At 54.6% G+C, this 20037-nt stretch overlaps 1 protein-coding gene across 4 annotated transcripts in view; it reads left to right on the top strand.

Moving 5' to 3' along the window:
- mipepa (mitochondrial intermediate peptidase a) overlaps positions 1 to 20037 on the top strand; it is a 234065-nt gene that overhangs the window by 147405 nt on the left and 66623 nt on the right. For all 4 annotated transcript variants that reach the window (XM_041200012.1, XM_041200015.1, XM_041200016.1 and 1 more), the window contains exon 15: positions 16850 to 16924. In XM_041200012.1, the coding sequence (XP_041055946.1) occupies positions 16850 to 16924 (75 nt within the window). The remainder of the gene's footprint in view (positions 1 to 16849; positions 16925 to 20037) is intronic.

A 20037-nucleotide genomic window follows, 5' to 3' on the forward strand; every position in this document is an offset into this window, starting at 1 on the left:
GTCTCTCTCTCTCGCTCTGTCGGGGTCTCTCTCTCTCGCTCTGTCGGGGTCTCTCTCTCTCGCTCTGTCGGGGTCTCTCTCTCTCGCTCTGTCGGGGTCTCTCTCTCTCGCTCTGTCGGGGTCTCTCTCTCTCGCTCTGTCGGGGTCTCTCTCTCTCGCTCTGTCGGGGTCTCTCTCTCTCGCTCTGTCGGGGTCTCTCTCTCTCGCTCTGTCGGGGTCTCTCTCTCTCGCTCTGTCGGGGTCTCTCTCTCTCGCTCTGTCGGGGTGTCTCTCTCTCGCTCTGTCGGGGTGTCTCTCTCTCGCTCTCTCTCTCGGGGTCTCTCTCTCTCGCTCTCTCTCTCGGGGTCTCTCTCTCTCGCTCTCTCTCTCGGGGTCTCTCTCTCTCGCTCTCTCTCTCGGGGTCTCTCTCTCTCGCTCTCTCTCTCGGGGTCTCTCTCTCTCGCTCTCTCTCTCGGGGTCTCTCTCTCTCGCTCTCTCTCTCGGGGTCTCTCTCTCTCGCTCTCTCTCTCGGGGTCTCTCTCTCTCGCTCTCTCTCTCGGGGTCTCTCTCTCTCGCTCTCTCTGTCGTGGTCTCTCTCTCTCGCTCTCTCTGTCGTGGTCTCTCTCTCTCGCTCTCTCTGTCGTGGTCTCTCTCTCTCGCTCTCTCTGTCGGGGTCTCTCTCTCTCGCTCTCTCTGTCGGGGTCTCTCTCCCTCACTGTCGGGGTCTCTCTCTCTCTGTCGGGGTCTCTCTCACTCTGTCGGGGTCTCTCTCTCTCTGTCGGGGTCTCTCTCTCTGTCGGGGTCTCTCTCTCTCTGTCGGGGTCTCTCTCTCTCTGTCGGGGTCTCTCTCTCTCTGTCGGGGTCTCTCTCTCTGTCGGGGTCTCTCTGTCGGGGTCTCTCTCTCTCTCGGGGTCTCTCTCTCTCTCTCGGGGTCTCTCTCTCTGTCGGGGTCTCTCTCTCTGTCGGGGTCTCTCTCTCTGTCGGGGTCTCTCTCTCTGTCGGGGTCTCTCTCTCTGTCGGGGTCTCTCTCTCTCTCTCGGGGTCTCTCTCTCTCTCTCGGGGTCTCTCTCTCTCTCTCGGGGTCTCTCTCTCTGTCGGGGTCTCTCTCTCTGTCGGGGTCTCTCTGTCGGGGTCTCTCTCTCTGTCGGGGTCTCTCTCTCTGTCGGGGTCTCTCTCTCTGTCGGGGTCTCTCTCTCTGTCGGGGTCTCTCTCTCTCTCGGGGTCTCTCTCTCTCTCGGGGTCTCTCTCTCTCTCTCGGGGTCTCTCTCTCTGTCGGGGTCTCTCTCTCTGTCGGGGTCTCTCTCTCTCTCTGTCGGGGTCTCTCTCTCTCTCTGTCGGGGTCTCTCTCTCTATCGGGGTCTCTCTCTCTCTCTCTGTCGGGGTCTCTCTCTCTCTCTGTCGGGGTCTCTCTCTCTCTCTCTGTCGGGGTCTCTCTCTCTCTCTCTGTCGAGGTCTCTCTCTCTCTGTCGGGGTCTCTCTCTCTCTCTGTCGGGGTCTCTCTCTCTCTCTGTCGGGGTCTCTCTCTCTCTCTGTCGGGGTCTCTCTCTCTCTCTGTCGGGGTCTCTCTCTCTCTCTGTCGGGGTCTCTCTCTCTCTCTGTCGGGGTCTCTCTCTCTCTCTGTCGGGGTCTCTCTCTCTCTCTGTCGGGGTCTCTCTCTCTCTCTGTCGGGGTCTCTCTCTCTCTCTGTCGGGGTCTCTCTCTCTCTCTGTCGGGGTCTCTCTCTCTCTCTCTCTCTGTCGGGGTCTCTCTCTCTCTCTCTCTCTCTGTCGGGGTCTCTCTCTCTCTCTCTCTCTCTCTGTCGGGGTCTCTCTCTCTCTCTCTCTGTCGTGGTCTCTCTCTCTCTCTGTCGGGGTCTCTCTCTCTCTCTCTGTCGGGGTCTCTCTCTCTCTCTCTCTCTCTCTCTGTCAGGGTCTCTCTCTCTCTCTCTCTCTCTCTGTCGGGGTCTCTCTCTCTCTCTCTCTCTGTCGGGGTCTCTCTCTCTCTCTCTCTGTCGGGGTCTCTCTCTCTCTCTCTCTGTCGGGGTCTCTCTCTCTCTCTCTCTGTCGGGGTCTCTCTCTCTCTCTGTCGGGGTCTCTCTCTCTCTCTGTCGGGGTCTCTCTCTCTCTGTCGGGGTCTCTCTCTCTCTCTGTCGGGGTGTCTCTCTTTGTCGGGGTCTCTCTCTTTCTCTGTCGGGGTCTCTCTCTCTCTCTGTCGGGGTCTCTCTCTTTCTCTGTCGGGGTGTCTCTCTTTGTCGGGGTCTCTCTCTTTCTCTGTCGGGGTCTCTCTCTTTCTCTGTCGGGGTCTCTCTCTTTCTCTGTCGGGGTCTCTCTCTTTCTCTGTCGGGGTCTCTCTCTTTCTCTGTCGGGGTCTCTCTCTTTCTCTGTCGGGGTCTCTCTCTTTCTCTGTCGGGGTCTCTCTCTTTCTCTGTCGGGGTCTCTCTCTTTCTCTGTCGGGGTCTCTCTCTCTCTCTCTCTGTCGGGGTCTCTCTCTCTCTCTCTCTGTCGGGGTCTCTCTCTCTCTCTCTCTGTCGGGGTCTCTCTCTCTCTCTCTGTCGGGGTCTCTCTCTCTCTCTCTGTCGGGGTCTCTCTCTCTCTCTCTCTCTGTCGGGGTCTCTCTCTCTCTCTCTGTCGGGGTCTCTCTCTCTCTCTCTCTCTGTCGGGGTCTCTCTCTCTCTCTGTCGGGGTCTCTCTCTCTCTCTGTCGGGGTCTCTCTCTCTGTCGGGGTCTCTCTCTCTCTCTGTCGGGGTCTCTCTCTCTCTCTGTCGGGGTCTCTCTCTCTCTCTGTCGGGGTCTCTCTCTTTCTCTGTCGGGGTCTCTCTCTTTCTCTGTCGGGGTCTCTCTCTCTCTCTCTTTTGGGGTCTCTCTCTCTCTCTCTGTCGGGGTCTCTCTCTCTCTGTCGGGGTCTCTCTCTCTCTGTCGGGGTCTCTCTCTCTCTGTCGGGGTGTCTCTCTCTCTCTGTCGGGGTGTCTCTCTCTCTCTGTCGGGGTCTCTCTCTCTCTGTCGGGGTCTCTCTCTCTCTCTCTCTCTGTCGGGGTCTCTCTCTCTCTCTCTGTCGGGGTCTCTCTCTCTCTCTCTCTCTGTCGGGGTCTCTCTCTCTCTTTGTCGGGGTCTCTCTCTCTCTCTGTCGGGGTCTCTCTCTCTGTCGGGGTCTCTCTCTCTCTCTGTCGGGGTCTCTCTCTCTCTCTGTCGGGGTCTCTCTCTCTCTCTGTCGGGGTCTCTCTCTTTCTCTGTCGGGGTCTCTCTCTTTCTCTGTCGGGGTCTCTCTCTCTCTCTCTTTTTGGGGTCTCTCTCTCTCTCTCTGTCGGGGTCTCTCTCTCTCTGTCGGGGTCTCTCTCTCTCTGTCGGGGTCTCTCTCTCTCTGTCGGGGTGTCTCTCTCTCTCTGTCGGGGTGTCTCTCTCTCTCTGTCGGGGTCTCTCCCTCTCTGTCGGGGTCTCTCTCTCCCTCTCTGTCGGGGTCTCTCTCTCTCTCTGTCGGGGTCTCTCTCTCTCCCTCTCTGTCGGGGTCTCACTCTCTCTCTCTGTCGGGGTGTGTCTCTCCCTCCCTCTGTCGGGGTGTGTCTCTCCCTCCCTCTGTCGGGGTGTGTCTCTCCCTCCCTCTGTCGGGGTGTGTCTCTCCCTCCCTCTGTCGGGGTGTGTCTCTCCCTCCCTCTGTCGGGGTGTGTCTCTCCCTCCCTCTGGCGGGGTGTGTCTCTCCCTCCCTCTGGCGGGGTGTGTCTCTCCCTCCCTCTGGCGGGGTGTGTCTCTCCCTCCCTCTGTCGGGGTGTCTCTCTCCCTCCCTCTGTCGGGGTGTCTCTCTCCCTCCCTCTGTCGGGGTGTCTCTCTCCCTCCCTCTGTCGGGGTGTCTCTCTCCCTCCCTCTGTCGGGGTGTCTCTCTCCCTCCCTCTGTCGGGGTGTCTCTCTCCCTCCCTCTGTCGGGGTGTCTCTCTCCCTCCCTCTGTCGGGGTGTCTCTCTCCCTCCCTCTGTCGGGGTGTCTCTCTCCCTCCCTCTGTCGGGGTGTCTCTCTCCCTCCCTCTGTCGGGGTGTCTCTCTCCCTCCCTCTGTCGGGGTGTCTCTCTCCCTCCCTCTGTCGGGGTGTCTCTCTCCCTCCCTCTGTCGGGGTGTCTCTCTCCCTCCCTCTGTCGGGGTGTCTCTCTCCCTCCCTCTGTCGGGGTGTCTCTCTCCCTCCCTCTGTCGGGGTGTCTCTCTCCCTCCCTCTGTCGGGGTGTCTCTCTCCCTCCCTCTGTCGGGGTGTCTCTCTCCCTCCCTCTGTCGGGGTGTCTCTCTCCCTCCCTCTGTCGGGGTGTCTCTCTCCCTCCCTCTGTCGGGGTGTCTCTCTCCCTCCCTCTGTCGGGGTGTCTCTCTCCCTCCCTCTGTCGGGGTGTCTCTCTCCCTCCCTCTGTCGGGGTGTCTCTCTCCCTCCCTCTGTCGGGGTGTCTCTCTCCCTCCCTCTGTCGGGGTGTCTCTCTCCCTCCCTCTGTCGGGGTGTCTCTCTCCCTCCCTCTGTCGGGGTGTCTCTCTCCCTCCCTCTGTCGGGGTGTCTCTCTCCCTCCCTCTGTCGGGGTGTCTCTCTCCCTCCCTCTGTCGGGGTGTCTCTCTCCCTCCCTCTGTCGGGGTGTCTCTCTCCCTCCCTCTGTCGGGGTGTCTCTCTCTCTCGCTGTCGGGGTGTCTCTCTCTCTCGGTCTCTCTCTCGGTCTCTCTCTCGTTCTCTCTCTCGTTCTCTCTCTCGTTCTCTCTCTCGTTCTCTCTCTCGGTCTCTCTCTCGGTCTCTCGCTCGGTCTCTCGCTCGGTCTCTCGCTCGGTCTCTCGCTCGGTCTCTCTCTCGGTCTCTCTCTCGGTCTCTCTCTCTCGGTCTCTCTCTCTCGGTCTCTCTCTCTCGGTCTCTCTCTCTCTCGGTCTCTCTCTCTCTCGGTCTCTCTCTCTCGGTCTCTCTCTCTCGGTCTCTCTCTCTCGGTCTCTCTCTCTCGGTCTCTCTCTCTCGGTCTCTCTCTCTCAGTCTCTCTCGGTCTCGCGCTCTCTTGGTCTCTCGCGCTCTCTTGGTCTCTCGCGCTCTCTTGGTCTCTCGCGCTCTCTTGGTCTCTCGCGCTCTCTTGGTCTCTCGCGCTCTCTTGGTCTCTCGCGCTCTCTTGGTCTCTCGCGCTCTCTTGGTCTCTCGCGCTCTCTTGGTCTCTCGCGCTCTCTTGGTCTCTCGCGCTCTCTTGGTCTCTCGCGCTCTCGGTCTCTCGCGCTCTCTTGGTCTCTCGCGCTCTCTCGGTCTCTCGCTCTCGCTCTCTTTCTCGCTCTCTTTCTCGCTCTCTTTCTCGCTCTCTTTCTCGCTCTCTCTCTCGCTCTCTCGGTCGCTCTCTCTCTCTCGGTCTCTCTTGGTCTCGGTCTCTCTCTCTCTCTCGGTCTCTCCCTCGGTCTCTCTCTCTCTCTCGGTCTCTCTCTCTCTCTCGGTCTCTCTCTCTCTCGGTCTCTCTCTCTCTCAGTCTCTCTCTCTCTCTCGGTCTCTCTCTCTCTCGGTCTCTCTCTCTCTCTCGGTCTCTCTCTCTCTCTCTCTCGCTCTCTCTCTCTCTCGCTCTCTCTCTCTCGGTCTCTCTCTCGGTCTCTCTCTCGGTCTCTCTCTCGGTCTCTCGCTCTCTCTCGGTCTCTCGCTCTCTCTCGCTCTCTCTCTCTCGGTCTCTCACTCTCGGTCTCTCGCTCTCTCTCTCTTGGTCTCTCGCTCTCTCTCTCTTGGTCTCTCGCTTTCTCTCTCTTGGTCTCTCTCAGTTGGGGTCCCTCTCTCTGTCTCTGTCGGGGTCCCTCTCTCTCTCTCTCACAGTCGGGGTCCCTCTCTCTCTCTCTCGGTCTCTCTCTCAGTCGGGGTCCCTCTCTCTCTCTCTCTGTTGCGGTCCCTCCCTCTCTCTCACTCTGTCGGGGTCCCTCTCTCTCTCTCTGTCGGGGTCCCGCTCTCTCTCTCTGTCGGGGTCCCTCTCTCTCTCTCTGTCGGGGTCCCTCTCTCTCTCTCTGTCGGGGTCCCTCTCTCTCTCTCTGTCGGGGTCCCTCTCTCTCTCTCTGTCGGGGTCCCTCTCTCTCTCTCTGTCGGGGTCCCTCTCTCTCTCTCTGTCGGGGTCCCTCTCTCTCTCTCTGTCGGGGTATCTCTCTCTCTCTCTCTCTGTCGGGGTCTCTTTCTTTCTCTCTGTCGGGGTCTCTCTCTTTCTCTCTGTCGGGGTCTCTCTCTCTCTCTCTGTCGGGGTCTCTCTCTCTGTCGGGGTCTCTCTCTCTGTCGGGGTCTCTCTCTCTGTCGGGGTCTCTCTCTCTCTCTCTGTCGGGGTCTCTCTCTCTCTCTCTCTCTCTGTCGGGGTCTCTCTCTCTCTCTCTCTGTCGGGGTGTCTCTCTCTCTGTCGGGGTCTGTCTCTCTCCCTGTCGGGGTGTCTCTCTCGGTCTCTCTCTCTCTCTCGGTCTCTCTCTCTCTCGGTCTCTCTCTCTCTCTCTCTTGGTCTCTCTCTCTCTCTCTCTCTCTCTCTCTCTCTCTCTCTCTCTCTTGGTCTCTCTCTCTCTCTCTCAGTCTCTCTCTCGCTCGCTCTCGGGGTCACTTTCTCTCTCTCTCACTCTCGCGGTCTCTCTCTCTCTCTCTCTCTCCCTTCGGGATCTCTCTCTCTGTCGGGGTGTCTCTCTGTCTCTCACTCTGTCGGGGTCGCTCTCTCTCTTTCTGTCGGGGTCGCTCTCTCTCTTTCTGTCGGGGTCGCTCTCTCTCTTTCTGTCGGGGTCGCTCTCTCTCTTTCTGTCGGGGTCGCTCTCTCTCTTTCTGTCGGGGTCGCTCTCTCTCTTTCTGTCGGGGTCGCTCTCTCTCTTTCTGTCGGGGTCGCTCTCTCTCTTTCTGTCGGGGTCGCTCTCTCTCTTTCTGTCGGGGTCGCTCTCTCTCTTTCTGTCGGGGTCGCTCTCTCTCTTTCTGTCGGGGTCGCTCTCTCTCTTTCTGTCGGGGTCGCTCTCTCTCTCTCTCTGTCGGGGTCGCTCTCTCTCTCTCTCTGTCGGGGTCGCTCTCTCTCTCTCTCTGTCGGGGTCGCTCTCTCTCTCTCTCTGTCGGGGTCGCTCTCTCTCTCTCTCTGTCGGGGTCGCTCTCTCTCTCTCTCTGTCGGGGTCGCTCTCTCTCTCTCTCTGTCGGGGTCGCTCTCTCTCTCTCTCTGTCGGGGTCGCTCTCTTTCTCTCTCTGTCGGGGTCGCTCTCTCTCTCTCTCTGTCGGGGTCGCTCTCTCTCTCTCTCTGTCGGGGTCGCTCTCTCTCTCTGTCGGGGTCGCTCTCTCTCTCTCTCTGTCGGGGTCGCTCTCTCTCTCTCTCTGTCGGGGTCCCTCTCTCTCTCTCTCTCTGTCGGGGTCCCTCTCTCTCTCTCTCTGTCGGGGTCCCTCTCTCTCTCTCTCTCTGTCGGGGTCCCTCTCTCTCTCTCTGTCGGGGTCGCTCTCTCTCTCTCTCTGTCGGGGTCCCTCTCTCTCTCTCTCTCTGTCGGGGTCCCTCTCTCTCTCTCTCTGTCGGGGTCGCTCTCTCTCTCTCTCTCTGTCAGGGTCGCTCTCTCTCTCTCTCTGTCGGGGTCCCTCTCTCTCTCTCTCTCTCTCTCTGTCGGGGTCGCTCTCTCTCTCTCTCTCTGTCAGGGTCGCTCTCTCTCTCTCTCTGTCGGGGTCCCTCTCTCTCTCTCTGTCGGGGTCCCTCTCTCTCTCTCTCTCTGTCGGGGTCCCTCTCTCTCTCTCTCTCTCTGTCGGGGTCCCTCTCTCTCTCTCTCTCTCTGTCGGGGTCTCTCTCTCTCTCTGTGTCGGGGTATCTCTCTCTCTCTCTCTGTCGGGGTGTCTCTCTCTCTCTGTCGGGGTCCCTCTCTCTCTCTCTCTCTGTCGGGGTCCCTCTCTCTCTCTCTCTCTGTCGGGGTCTCTCTCTCTCTCTCTGTCGGGGTATCTCTCTCTCTCTCTCTGTCGGGGTGTCTCTCTCTCTCTGTCGGGGTGTCTCTCTCTCTCTGTCGGGGTCTCTCTCTCTCTCTCTGTCGGGGTCTCTCTCTCTCTCTCTCTTTCGGGGTCTCTCTCTCTCTCTCTCTCTCTCTGTCGGAGTCTCTCTCTCTGTAGGGGTCTCTCTCTCTCTCTCTCTCTGTCGGGGTGTCTCTCTCTGTAGGGGTCTCTCTCTCTCTCTCTCTGTCGGGGTCTCTCTCTCTCTCTGTCGGGGTCTCTCTCTCTCTCTCTCTCTTTCGGGGTCTCTCTCTCTCTCTCTCTCTCTCTCTCTCTCTGTCGGAGTCTCTCTCTCTGTAGGGGTCTCTCTCTCTCTCTCTCTGTCGGGGTCCCTCTCTCTCTCTCTCTGTCGGGGTCCCTCTCTCTCTCTCTCTCTGTCGGGGTCCCTCTCTCTCTCTCTCTCTCTCTGTCGGGGTCCCTCTCTCTCTCTCTCTCTGTCAGGGTCCATCTCTCTCTCCCTCTGTCGGGGTCCCTTTCTCTCTCTCTGTCGGGGTCCCTTTCTCTCTCTCTCTGTCGGGGTCGCTCTCTCTCTCTCTGTCGGGGTCGCTCTCTCTCTTTCTGTCGGGGTCGCTCTCTCTCTTTCTGTCGGGGTCGCTCTCTCTCTTTCTGTCGGGGTCGCTCTCTCTCTTTCTGTCGGGGTCGCTCTCTCTCTTTCTGTCGGGGTCGCTCTCTCTCTTTCTGTCGGGGTCGCTCTCTCTCTTTCTGTCGGGGTCGCTCTCTCTCTTTCTGTCGGGGTCGCTCTCTCTCTTTCTGTCGGGGTCGCTCTCTCTCTTTCTGTCGGGGTCGCTCTCTCTCTTTCTGTCGGGGTCGCTCTCTCTCTTTCTGTCGGGGTCGCTCTCTCTCTGTCGGGGTCGCTCTCTCTCTGTCGGGGTCGCTCTCTCTCTTTCTGTCGGGGTCGCTCTCTCTCTTTCTGTCGGGGTCGCTCTCTCTCTCTCTCTGTCGGGGTCGCTCTCTCTCTCTCTCTGTCGGGGTCGCTCTCTCTCTCTGTCGGGGTCGCTCTCTCTCTCTCTCTGTCGGGGTCGCTCTCTCTCTCTCTCTGTCGGGGTCGCTCTCTCTCTCTCTCTGTCGGGGTCGCTCTCTCTCTCTCTCTGTCGGGGTCGCTCTCTCTCTCTCTCTGTCGGGGTCGCTCTCTCTCTCTCTCTGTCGGGGTCGCTCTCTCTCTCTCTCTGTCGGGGTCGCTCTCTCTCTCTCTCTGTCGGGGTCGCTCTCTCTCTCTCTGTCGGGGTCGCTCTCTCTCTCTCTCTGTCGGGGTCGCTCTCTCTCTCTCTCTGTCGGGGTCCTCTCTCTCTCTCTCTGTCGGGGTCGCTCTCTCTCTCTCTCTGTCGGGGTCGCTCTCTCTCTCTCTGTCGGGGTCCCTCTCTCTCTCTCTCTCTGTCGGGGTCGCTCTCTCTCTCTCTCTGTCGGGGTCCCTCTCTCTCTCTCTCTCTGTCGGGGTCCCTCTCTCTCTCTCTCTGTCGGGGTCGCTCTCTCTCTCTCTCTCTGTCAGGGTCGCTCTCTCTCTCTCTCTGTCGGGGTCCCTCTCTCTCTCTCTCTCTGTCGGGGTCCCTCTCTCTCTCTGTCGGGGTCCCTCTCTCTCTCTCTCTCTCTGTCGGGGTCGCTCTCTCTCTCTCTCTGTCGGGGTCTCTCTCTCTCTCTCTGTCGGGGTATCTCTCTCTCTCTCTCTGTCGGGGTGTCTCTCTCTCTCTGTCGGGGTCTCTCTCTCTCTCTCTGTCGGGGTCGCTCTCTCTCTCTCTCTGTCGGGGTCGCTCTCTCTCTCTCTCTGTCGGGGTCGCTCTCTCTCACTTTCTGTCGGGGTCGCTCTCTCTCTCTCTCTGTCGGGCTCGCTCTCTCTCTCTCTCTGTCGGGGTCGCTCTCTCTGTCGGGGTCGCTCTCTCTCTCTCTCTGTCGGGGTCGCTCTCTCTCTCTCTCTGTCGGGGTCGCTCTCTCTCTCTCTCTGTCGGGGTCGCTCTCTCTCTCTCTCTGTCGGGGTCGCTCTCTCTCTCTCTGTCGGGGTCGCTCTCTCTCTCTCTCTCTGTCGGAGTCGCTCTCTCTCTCTCTCTCTGTCGGGGTCGCTCTCTCTCTCTCTCTGTCGGGGTCCCCCTCTCTCTCTCTCTGTCGGGGTCCCCCTCTCTCTCTCTCTGTCGGGGTCCCCCTCTCTCTCTCTCTGTCGGGGTCCCCCTCTCTCTCTCTCTGTCGGGGTCCCCCTCTCTCTCTCTCTGTCGGGGTCCCTCTCTCTCTCTCTCTCTCTCTGTCGGGGTCCCCCTCTCTCTCTCTCTCTCTGTCGGGGTCCCTCTCTCTCTCTGTCGGGGTCCCTCTCTCTCTCTGTCGGTGTCCCTCTCTCTCTCTCTGTCGGGGTCCCCCTCTCTCTCTCTCTGTCGGGGTCCCCCTCTCTCTCTCTCTCTCTCTCTGTCGGGGACCCCTCTCTCTCTCACTCACTGTCGGGGTCCCCCTCTCTCTCTGTCGGGGTCCCCCTCTCTCTCTCTCTGTCGGGGTCCCTCTCTCTCTCTCTGTCGGGGTCCCCCTCTCTCTCTCTCTGTCGGGGTCCCTCTCTCTCTCTCTCTCTGTCGGGGTCCCTCTCTCTCTCTCTCTGTCGGGGTCCCCCTCTCTCTCTCTCTCTCTCTCTGTCGGGGACCCCTCTCTCTCTCTCTCACTGTCGGGGTCCCCCTCTCTCTCTGTCGGGGTCCCCCTCTCTCTCTCTCTGTCGGGGTCCCCCTCTCTCTCTCTCTGTCGGGGTGCCCCTCTCTCTCTCTCTGTCGGGGTCCCTCTCTCTCTCTCTCTCTGTCGGGGTCCCTCTCTCTCTCTCTCTGTCGGGGTCCCTCTCTCTCTGTCGGGGTCCCTCTCTCTCTCTCTCTCTCTGTCGGGGTCCCTCTCTCTCTCTCTCTCTGTCGGGGTCCCTCTCTCTCTCTCTCTGTCGGGGTCCCTCTCTCTCTCTCTCTGTCGGGGTCCCTCTCTTTCTCTCTCTGTCGGGGTCCCTCTCTCTCTCTCTCTCTGTCGGGGTCCCTCTCTCTCTCTCTCTCTGTCGGGGTCCCTCTCTCTCTCTCTCTCTGTCGGGGTCCCTCTCTCTCTCTCTCTGTCGGGGTCCCTTTCTCTCTCTCTCTCTGTCGGGGTCCCTCTCTCTCTCTCTCTCTGTCGGGGTCTCTCTCTCTCTCTGTCGGGGTCTCTCTCTCTCTCTGTCGGGGTCTCTCTCTCTCTCTGTCGGGGTCTCTCTCTCTCTCTGTCGGGGTCTCTCTCTCTCTCTGTCGGGGTGTCTCTCTCTCTCTGTCGGGGTGTCTCTCTCTCTCTGTCGGGGTCTCTCTCTCTCTCTCTCGGTCTCTCTCTCTCTCTCGGTCTCTCTCTCTCTCTCTTGGTCTCTCTCTCTCTCTCTCTCAGTCTCTCTCTCACTCGCTCTCGGGGTCACTTTCTCTCTCTCTCACTCTCGCGGTCTCTCTCTTTCTCTCTTCGGGGTCTCTCTCTCTCTGTCGGGGTGTCTCTCTCTTTCTGTCGGGGTGTCTCTCTCTTTCTGTCGGGGTGTCTCTCTGTCTCTCTCTCTCTGTCAGGGTCGCTCTCTCTCTTTCTGTCGGGGTCGCTGTCTCTCTCCCTCCGCCGGGGTCGCTGTCTCTCTCTCCCTCCGCCGGGGTCGCTGTCTCTCTCTCCCTCCGCCGGGGTCGCTGTCTCTCTCTCCCTCCGCCGGGGTCGCTGTCTCTCTCTCCCTCCGCCGGGGTCGCTGTCTCTCTCTCCCTCCGCCGGGGTCGCTGTCTCTCTCTCCCTCCGCCGGGGTCGCTGTCTCTCTCTCCCTCCGCCGGGGTCGCTGTCTCTCTCTCCCTCCGCCGGGGTCGCTGTCTCTCTCTCCCTCCGCCGGGGTCGCTGTCTCTCTCTCCCTCCGTCGGGGTCGCTGTCTCTCTCTCCCTCCGCCGGGGTCGCTGTCTCTCTCTCTCTCTGTCGGGGTCCCTCTCTCTCTCTCTCTGTCGGGGTCCCTCACTCTCTGTCGGGGTCCCTCACTCTCTGTCGGGGTCCCTCACTCTCTGTCGGGGTCCCTCTCTCTCTCTCTCTCTGTCGGGGTCCCTCTCTCTCTCTCTCTCTGTCGGGGTCCCTCTCTCTCTCTCTCTCTGTCGGGGTCCCTCTCTCTCTCTCTCTGTCGGGGTCCCTCTCTCTCTCTCTCTGTCGGGGTCCCTCTCTCTCTCTCTCTGTCGGGGTCCCTCTCTCTCTCTCTCTGTCGGGGTCCCTCTCTCTCTCTCTCTCTGTCGGGGTCCCTCTCTCTCTCTCTCTCTCTCTCTGTCGGGGTCCCTCTCTCTCTCTGTCGGGGTCCATCTCTCTCTCTCTCTGTCGGGGTCCCTTTCTCTCTCTCTCTGTCGGGGTCCCTTTCTCTCTCTCTCTGTCGGGGTCCCTCTCTCTCTCTCTCTCTCTGTCGGGGTCTCTCTCTCTCTCTGTTGGGGTCTCTCTCTCTCGGTCTCTCTCTCTCTCTCTCTCTCGGTCTCTCTCTCTCTCTCTCTCTCGGTCTCTCTCTCTCTCTCGGTCTCTCTCTCTCTCTCGGTCTCTCTCTCTCTCGGTCTCTCTCTCTCTCTCTTGGTCTCTCTCTCTCTCTCTCTCTGTCTCTCTCTCACTCGCTCTCGGGGTCACTTTCTCTCTCTCTCACTCTCGCGGTCTCTCTCTTTCTCTCTTCGGGGTCTCTCTCTCTCTGTCGGGGTGTCTCTCTCTTTCTGTCGGGGTGTCTCTCTGTCTCTCTCTCTCTCTGTCAGGGTCGCTCTCTCTCTTTCTGTCGGGGTCGCTGTCTCTCTCCCTCCGCCGGGGTCGCTGTCTCTCTCTCTCCCTCCGCCGGGGTCGCTGTCTCTCTCTCTCCCTCCGCCGGGGTCGCTGTCTCTCTCTCCCTCCGCCGGGGTCGCTGTCTCTCTCTCCCTCCGCCGGGGTCGCTGTCTCTCTCTCCCTCCGCCGGGGTCGCTGTCTCTCTCTCCCTCCGCCGGGGTCGCTGTCTCTCTCTCCCTCCGCCGGGGTCGCTGTCTCTCTCTCCCTCCGCCGGGGTCGCTGTCTCTCTCTCCCTCCGCCGGGGTCGCTGTCTCTCTCTCCCTCCGCCGGGGTCGCTGTCTCTCTCTCCCTCCGCCGGGGTCGCTGTCTCTCTCTCCCTCCGCCGGGGTCGCTGTCTCTCTCTCCCTCCGCCGGGGTCGCTGTCTCTCTCTCCCTCCGCCGGGGTCGCTGTCTCTCTCTCCCTCCGCCGGGGTCGCTGTCTCTCTCTCCCTCCGCCGGGGTCGCTGTCTCTCTCTCCCTCCGCCGGGGTCGCTGTCTCTCTCTCCCTCCGCCGGGGTCGCTGTCTCTCTCTCCCTCCGCCGGGGTCGCTGTCTCTCTCTCCCTCCGCCGGGGTCGCTGTCTCTCTCTCCCTCCGCCAGGGTCGCTGTCTCTCTCTCCCTCCGCCGGGGTCGCTGTCTCTCTCTCCCTCTCTCTTTCTTGGTCTTGGTCTCACTCTCTCTCTCTCTCTCTCTTTCTTGGTCTTGGTCTCACTCTCTCTCTCTCTCTCTCTTTCTTGGTCTTGGTCTCACTCTCTCTCTCTCTCTCTCTTTCTTGGTCTTGGTCTCACTCTCTCTCTCTCTCTCTCTTTCTTGGTCTTGGTCTCACTCTCTCTCTCTCTCTCCCTCTCTCTTTCTTGGTCTTGGTCTCACTCTCTCTCTCTCTCTTTCTTGGTCTTGGTCTCACTCTCTCTCTCTCTCTCTCTTTCTTGGTCTTGGTCTCACTCTCTCTCTCTCTCTCTTTCTTGGTCTTGGTCTTACTCTCTCTCTCTCTCTCTTTCTTGGCCTCACTCTCTCTCTCTCTCTCTCTCTCTCTCTCAGTCTTGGCCTCACTCTCTCTCTCTCTCTCTCTCAGTCTTGGCCTCACTCTCTCTCTCTCTCTCTCTCAGTCTTGGCCTCACTCTCTCTCTCTCTCTCTCTCTCAGTCTTGGCCTCACTTTCTCTCTCTCTCTGTCTTGGCCTCACTCTCTCTCTCTCTCTCTCTCTCTCTCTCAGTCTTGGCCTCACGCAAGTTCTGTCGAAGGGTCATGAGGACTCGAAACGTCAACTCTTTTCTTCTCCGCCGATGCTGCCAGACCTGCTGAGTTTTTCCAGGTAATTCTGTTTTTGTTTTGGCCTCACTCTCTCAGTCTCGTTCTTATGGTCTTGGTCTCTCTCCCTCTCGTGTTCTCTCTCAGTCAACATCACAAATACGTTATCTAGTCATCATCACATTTCTGTTTGTGGGAAATGACTGTGCAGAAATTGGCTCCCGCATTTCCTACATTAGAAACGGGACAATCTTTCAGAAGTATTTAATTGGCTATTAATTGTGTGAGATGTCCAATGGCTGTGAAATATGTTATATAAATACTCTTTTATTAGGTGATTAAGCCAATTATCTGATATGTGGGAGATAAATTAGATTGAGCAATGAAGCAAAACATTTTAAGGCATAGAAGTGGTGGGAATACAAACATTTTACAATTGCAAATTAGCTAACCAGTGTATTCTGCAAGGGAAAGTTGGTGCTTAAGTGGTTAATCACTGCATGAAGTTCAATTTGTGATGACTTTTGCTTTTTGTCTTTCTGTTTTTTGCCTCCGGCCTTATTAATCATTTAATTACTGTGATGTTTCTACATAAATGTGATTCCAGAATTTTTGTTGCCGATACTTGCCTTTTTTAATAATGCTTCTCAAGTCTTTTTTATCTCGAATGCAGGTGTTCAGTTGTAAAAATTTTGTAAAGTATTTTTTTTACCCACTTCAAAGTGTATTTTCCTATGCTTAATGTATTGTCATCTTCAGCTGATTCCCCTTCCCAATTTTACCTCCATTGGAGGAAAAAGTTAGTCACCACTTCCAACAAAATAACCAAATTTACTAAGATAAAAGCAAAAAACTGCGGATGCTGGAAATTCAAAACAAAAACAAAAATACCTGGAAAACTCAGTAGGTCTGGCAGCATGATGAGTTTTTCCAGGTGTTTTTGTGTTGAGCCAAATTTACTATATCTATTGTGTGGATCTGTGACCTACCACTTTGCAAATGTGTTGTAAATATGTAAAATTTGTAATGTGGCTAAGCAAAACTTATACATGTAACTGCAGTAACTGGCTGCAATTCTTTATTTTCTAGCAATTTAGAAGTGAAATGGTTTGATTTTCTATTGCTGGTCAGTGAACTTGGATTAGGTATTGCTTCTTGGGTTAGGTTTGCACTTAATTCACATTCATACATGGAATTGTTTTCATGAAATTACATTATATTCAATGACCTAAGTAATTTTTTTTTCCATTTTGGAATGTGCTGTACTCCAGGGAAGCCAGAAATATTACTGACAGCTTTTTTATGTGCCAATTGTCACAAGGCATGATGGTGCAAATGTAAATTCATTATATTACAAGAGCACATGTGTCCGTAACTTCGGTTGTATTCTGTCAGATTGCCAAAGCACGGGAGTGAGTTTTTCTTCTGCACCAGCAAATCAGTTAATATTGTTGTGGTCATTTTGAATAGCACTGTTGCTTTACTGTGTGATGCCAAATGTTAGACTATTTTGATTAAAATAGAATGTATGTATGTATCTTAGGGCGATGATTACTCCATTGTTTCTTCATATAGAATATATAATGAGAATTCTCAATGCAGTCAGTTACACTATTGTAATAATTCACTCTTTTCTGGGATCTCAAAACTAAAATTCCTTATCACTCTCAGCTTTCACTTCCTCAGTTCTTAAATCCCAAGCTTGGTGTCTGTTTATCTTGTTTCATGCTGCTTTCAGTCTTGGTGTTGTGTTGTATACTGCCCCTTTCCCCAAACTTCCCAATTTTAAAAAGTTAGATGTTAATTTAAATTATACCAGTTTCTTGAATTGGAGGTGTAAACACCAAGGGGATTAAAATCTACTTTAGGCAAACAAATATGTTGCTGCAGTAATTTCAAGCTTTACATGATTGAGCAGCCAGTCTGAACTGTAACCACGTGTGGGAAGTGGGAATTCACAAACAATGTGGAAAAACAGACTGGATGACAAGTTTGGCAAAAACACCAAATATCTATATGGTGCCTTTAACATAGCAAAACATCTTAAAGACACTTCACAGGCAAGTTATTGTACAAAATTTGACACTGAGCTAGACAAGGAGATTTTAGGCCAGGTTACAAAATGCTTGGTCAAAGAGATAGGTTTTAAGGAGCGTCTTAAAGGCAGAGAGGTTTAAGGAGGGAACTTCAGTGCTTAGGATCTAAGCAGCTGAATGCACGGCTGCCATTGGTGATGATGAAAAACAGGGTTACTTAAGGCCAGAATTTGTGGAGTGCAGATATCTAGGAAGGTTGTGGAGTAGGGAAGGCAATGGAGGAATTTGGAAACAATGAGAATTTTAAAATCAAGGCGTGGCTGGATTGGGTGCCATTCCTGAGGGGACAATGGGTAAGTGGGACTCGTTTTGATTTAGGGCACAGTTGAGCTCAAGTTTATGGAGGATGCAGAGTGAGAGGCTGGCCAAGAGGGCTTTGGAATAGTAAGGCTAGCGATAACAAAGGTGTAGATGTGGGTTTCAAAAGCAGATAGGCTGGGGCAGATAGGGACAATGTTATTGAAGTGGAATTAGATGACTTTGGTGATGGAGAGGATATCGAGTCAGAAGCTGATCACTGGGTCAAATAGGGCATTAAGCTAGCAAGCAATTAGGTTCTGCCTTGGACAGGAAAGGACTTGTTGCTCGAGCTTATACTTCATTAACTCAGTGGCAACATTGTGTACTCCTAATTGAACTGTACGTAACATGTCAGCTGTGTACTTGTTGAATTTGTTCAGGTGTTGGATTGGCAATGGTACTATCCACACTTACATATTTCGGAGTCAACCAGGAGAGGTTGTAACCTTCCAGGTTATATTGTGCAATGCAACCAAGAGACATGAGTATGAGTTAATAGCATAGAAGATATTAATGTTTTATTAAAAAAAGGATTAATTCTCCCAGGAAAATTAAGATGAATAAATTTTGTGCATTTCTTGAATACCATTTCAGCCATTACCTCAGAATATGGTTTCCCGGCTCTGTGAATCTAAGAAGATTTGTGCTGCTGCAGACCTGCAACTTCAGGTAGGTAAACATACAGTTGCATTATCTCTGATTAAAGCCTTCATATTAATCCTGGCCTGAGTTTTATGATTGAATGCCAGTATTTGATTAATCATATATCAACCAGCACAAGTTTCACTGGCAGAATTAAAATTTCTGATTGAGTTAAAAGATTTCTGTATAAACATGATGAACCTTGGGTTCATAAATTACTGCCCTGTGTATAAGGACTGCAGAGCTAGGCTTTTCTATGGACTTCATTTTTCTTCCCATGCTTAATGGCGCATTAGGCAGACAAAGCACATGGTTGCATCTGTTCCCGCAGTTAGTTTTTGCACAGGTCAGTAGCCTGTTGCCAGAGGCTATAGCTTGAGGGGCATCACTCTGCATCAAGCATGGCTGATTATGAGGCTAATCTGCTTTTACTGACTGTCATAGGCATATTGGAAGGATTTAAGTTTGACCACATGATGGCCATGGAAGGTGCATTCATAAAGTCCTGGAGTGGGGCTTGAACCTGGCACTTAAGGCTCAGAGGCAAGGCAGCTACCCACTGTGCCACAACTATGAGCTAATGCTGGTTGATCTTGGTATATTTAGAACACTCCTTTTTTTTGTTCAAAATTATTCAGGCTGTGGCTATATTTTGAGAAACCAGAAATATTATTTATTGCCTCATTATGCCTGTTAACACAATGTTAATAAACCCAATGTTAAAAAACTGCAGGGACGAAATTATGTAAATCTGATATTATTGGAGAGAGGAGTAAACTTTTAGTTCTTTCACCTCAGCTTAGGTAAATATGTTAAAATGTGTTGGGGGCAATTTGCTGATGCTCTGGTATGTTGTTATGCCAGCGAATAATGGCATCCGGTTTTGCACTTCTGCTTTCAGGAAAGAAATTAAGTGGCGATCATGCACTTCCTCACAGGGAGGGAGGGAGGGAAAACTGAAAGTGGCCACCCTGGATCTGCAATTCACACTTAAATTAAAGGGCACTTTTGGAAGATGTTTGAGAGCAGATCATCTATACTCTCTCTCTGCAACAATATGCACCAGAGGGAGACTTAGGAAAATAAGAATAGGAGTAAGCCATTTAGCCCCTCAATCTCTTCTGTCTTTCAGTGAGAATATGGCTGAAACCTGATCTAATTCTGCACCCCTGCCTTTGCTCTAAATTCCTTAATACCTTTGGATAACAAAAATCTATCAATCTCACATTTAATATTTACAATTGATCTAGCACAATTGTTGTTTGTGGGGCATAAGGATATAAGAAATAGAAACAGGAGTAGGCCTTATGGCACATCAAGCCTGCTCTGCCATTCTTTAAGATCATGACTAATCTAATCTTGGACTTGATTCCACTTTCATCCCTGCTCCCCATAAGCCTTGATGTGGAAAGGATGTTTCCTCATGTGGGAGAATCTAGAACTAGGGGTCAAATGGGGTTTAAAAGGGAACACCCATTTAAGACAGAGGTGAAGAGAATTTTTTTCTCTGAGGGTTGAGTCTTTGGAACTATCTTCCTCAAAAGGTGGTGGAAGCAGAGTCTTTCGGCAGAATTTTACGTCTCGCAGGCGGGCACATGCCCAACCCGATCGGGCATAAAATCGCGCGAGATGATGTCGGACAAGCATCCTGACATCATCATGCATGCGTGCAATCTTCAGCTCGGTGGGTGCACGTGGGTGTTGGAGCCACGCCTGCCATCAATTAAAAGGCCACTTAAGGCCATTAAAAACCCAATTGATCCAAGTTTTACGTTGCCCGCACAATTTGGTGCTTGTTGCATGGGCAATCGGGCAGTCCACATTTTGCAAAAACTTATCCAAGGGCAGAATAAAAAGGGTCAGCAGCTTTGCCATTGTGAGTAGTGAGGAATTTAGGAGATAGTTTGCTGCTGGTTTCTTATTTGAATTTGACAGCTTCACCTCAGCATTTCCAGGCTTATTTCAGGACTCATTGGTACCTCCAAGGCCCCCGGAGGATTTTGACCGTGGACACCCTTCCAGGAATCAGACAGTCTTCTGTAACCCTGGTAATGGGGATTGTGCTCTCACTGGAGGCACCTCCTCTGAGAGGAAGATAGGGGCAGAATGGAGAGGAGGCGAGGTGTCCCTATGCAGCTTCCAGGACAGTGACCTGTGGGAGGAGGGGCGCAGGCACAAGGAGCTCAGGGCCAGCAGGTAGTCCAAGGCAGATGGGGCTGCAGAAGACGCCACTGTCCTGCTGCAAGGGTTTACAGGCAGTGATGCAGCTACTTCAATATGTCCAAACAGGGTGACTGTGACCTATATTTGTCATATGATTGGGTCTGAGATCACCTCCAACTGTGTGGGTGGAAACCCCATGCCAATGGCTCTGAAGGTCACTGTGGCCCTCAACTTCTATGCCTCTGGCTGTTTCAAGGGGTCAGTGGGGGATGTGTGTGGAGTGTCCCAATCAGCTGTCCACAGTTGCGTTAAGCTGGTAACCAAAACTCTGTTCAGGTGGGTAATGACATTTATTCATTTCTGAACCGACAAGGCCAGCCAGGCTGAGTGAGCCAGAGGTTGCAGTGATTGCTGGGTTCCCCACATCCAGGGTGCCATCGACTGCACACATGTGGCCATCAAGGCGCCAGTGGGTTAGCCAGGTACCTTCGTCAACAGGAAAGGATTCCACTCGATGAACGTCCAGATAGTGTGTGACCACAAGACACAGATTCTGCAAGTTTGTGCGAGGCACCCTGGCAGCTCCCATGACACTTAGATCCTCACTCACTCCCAGGTGCCAAGGCTATTCAGTGCTCCAGTTGGACTGGATCGATGGCTGTTGGGTGACGAGGACTACCTGTTGAAAAAGTGGCTTATGACACCTCTCCACCACCCAAGAACAGAGGCAGAGCAGCGTTAAAATAGGAGCCATGCCTTCACAAGGGCGGTGATAGAGAGGACCATAGGTCTTCTGAGGACGCGCTTCTGATGCCTTGACCATTCAGGGGAGGCACTATAATACCCCCCAGAGCGGGTGTCACTGATAGTGGTTGCATGTTGTGCCCTCCACAATCTGGCATGCAAGGGGGAGACCCATTGGAGGAAGAGGACCTTGAGGTAGCTCCAAAGGTGACAGAAGATGAATCTAGTTATGA

The sequence above is a fragment of the Carcharodon carcharias genome, chromosome 11 (assembly GCF_017639515.1).
Source record: "Carcharodon carcharias isolate sCarCar2 chromosome 11, sCarCar2.pri, whole genome shotgun sequence".
Lineage (NCBI taxonomy): Eukaryota > Metazoa > Chordata > Chondrichthyes > Lamniformes > Lamnidae > Carcharodon > Carcharodon carcharias.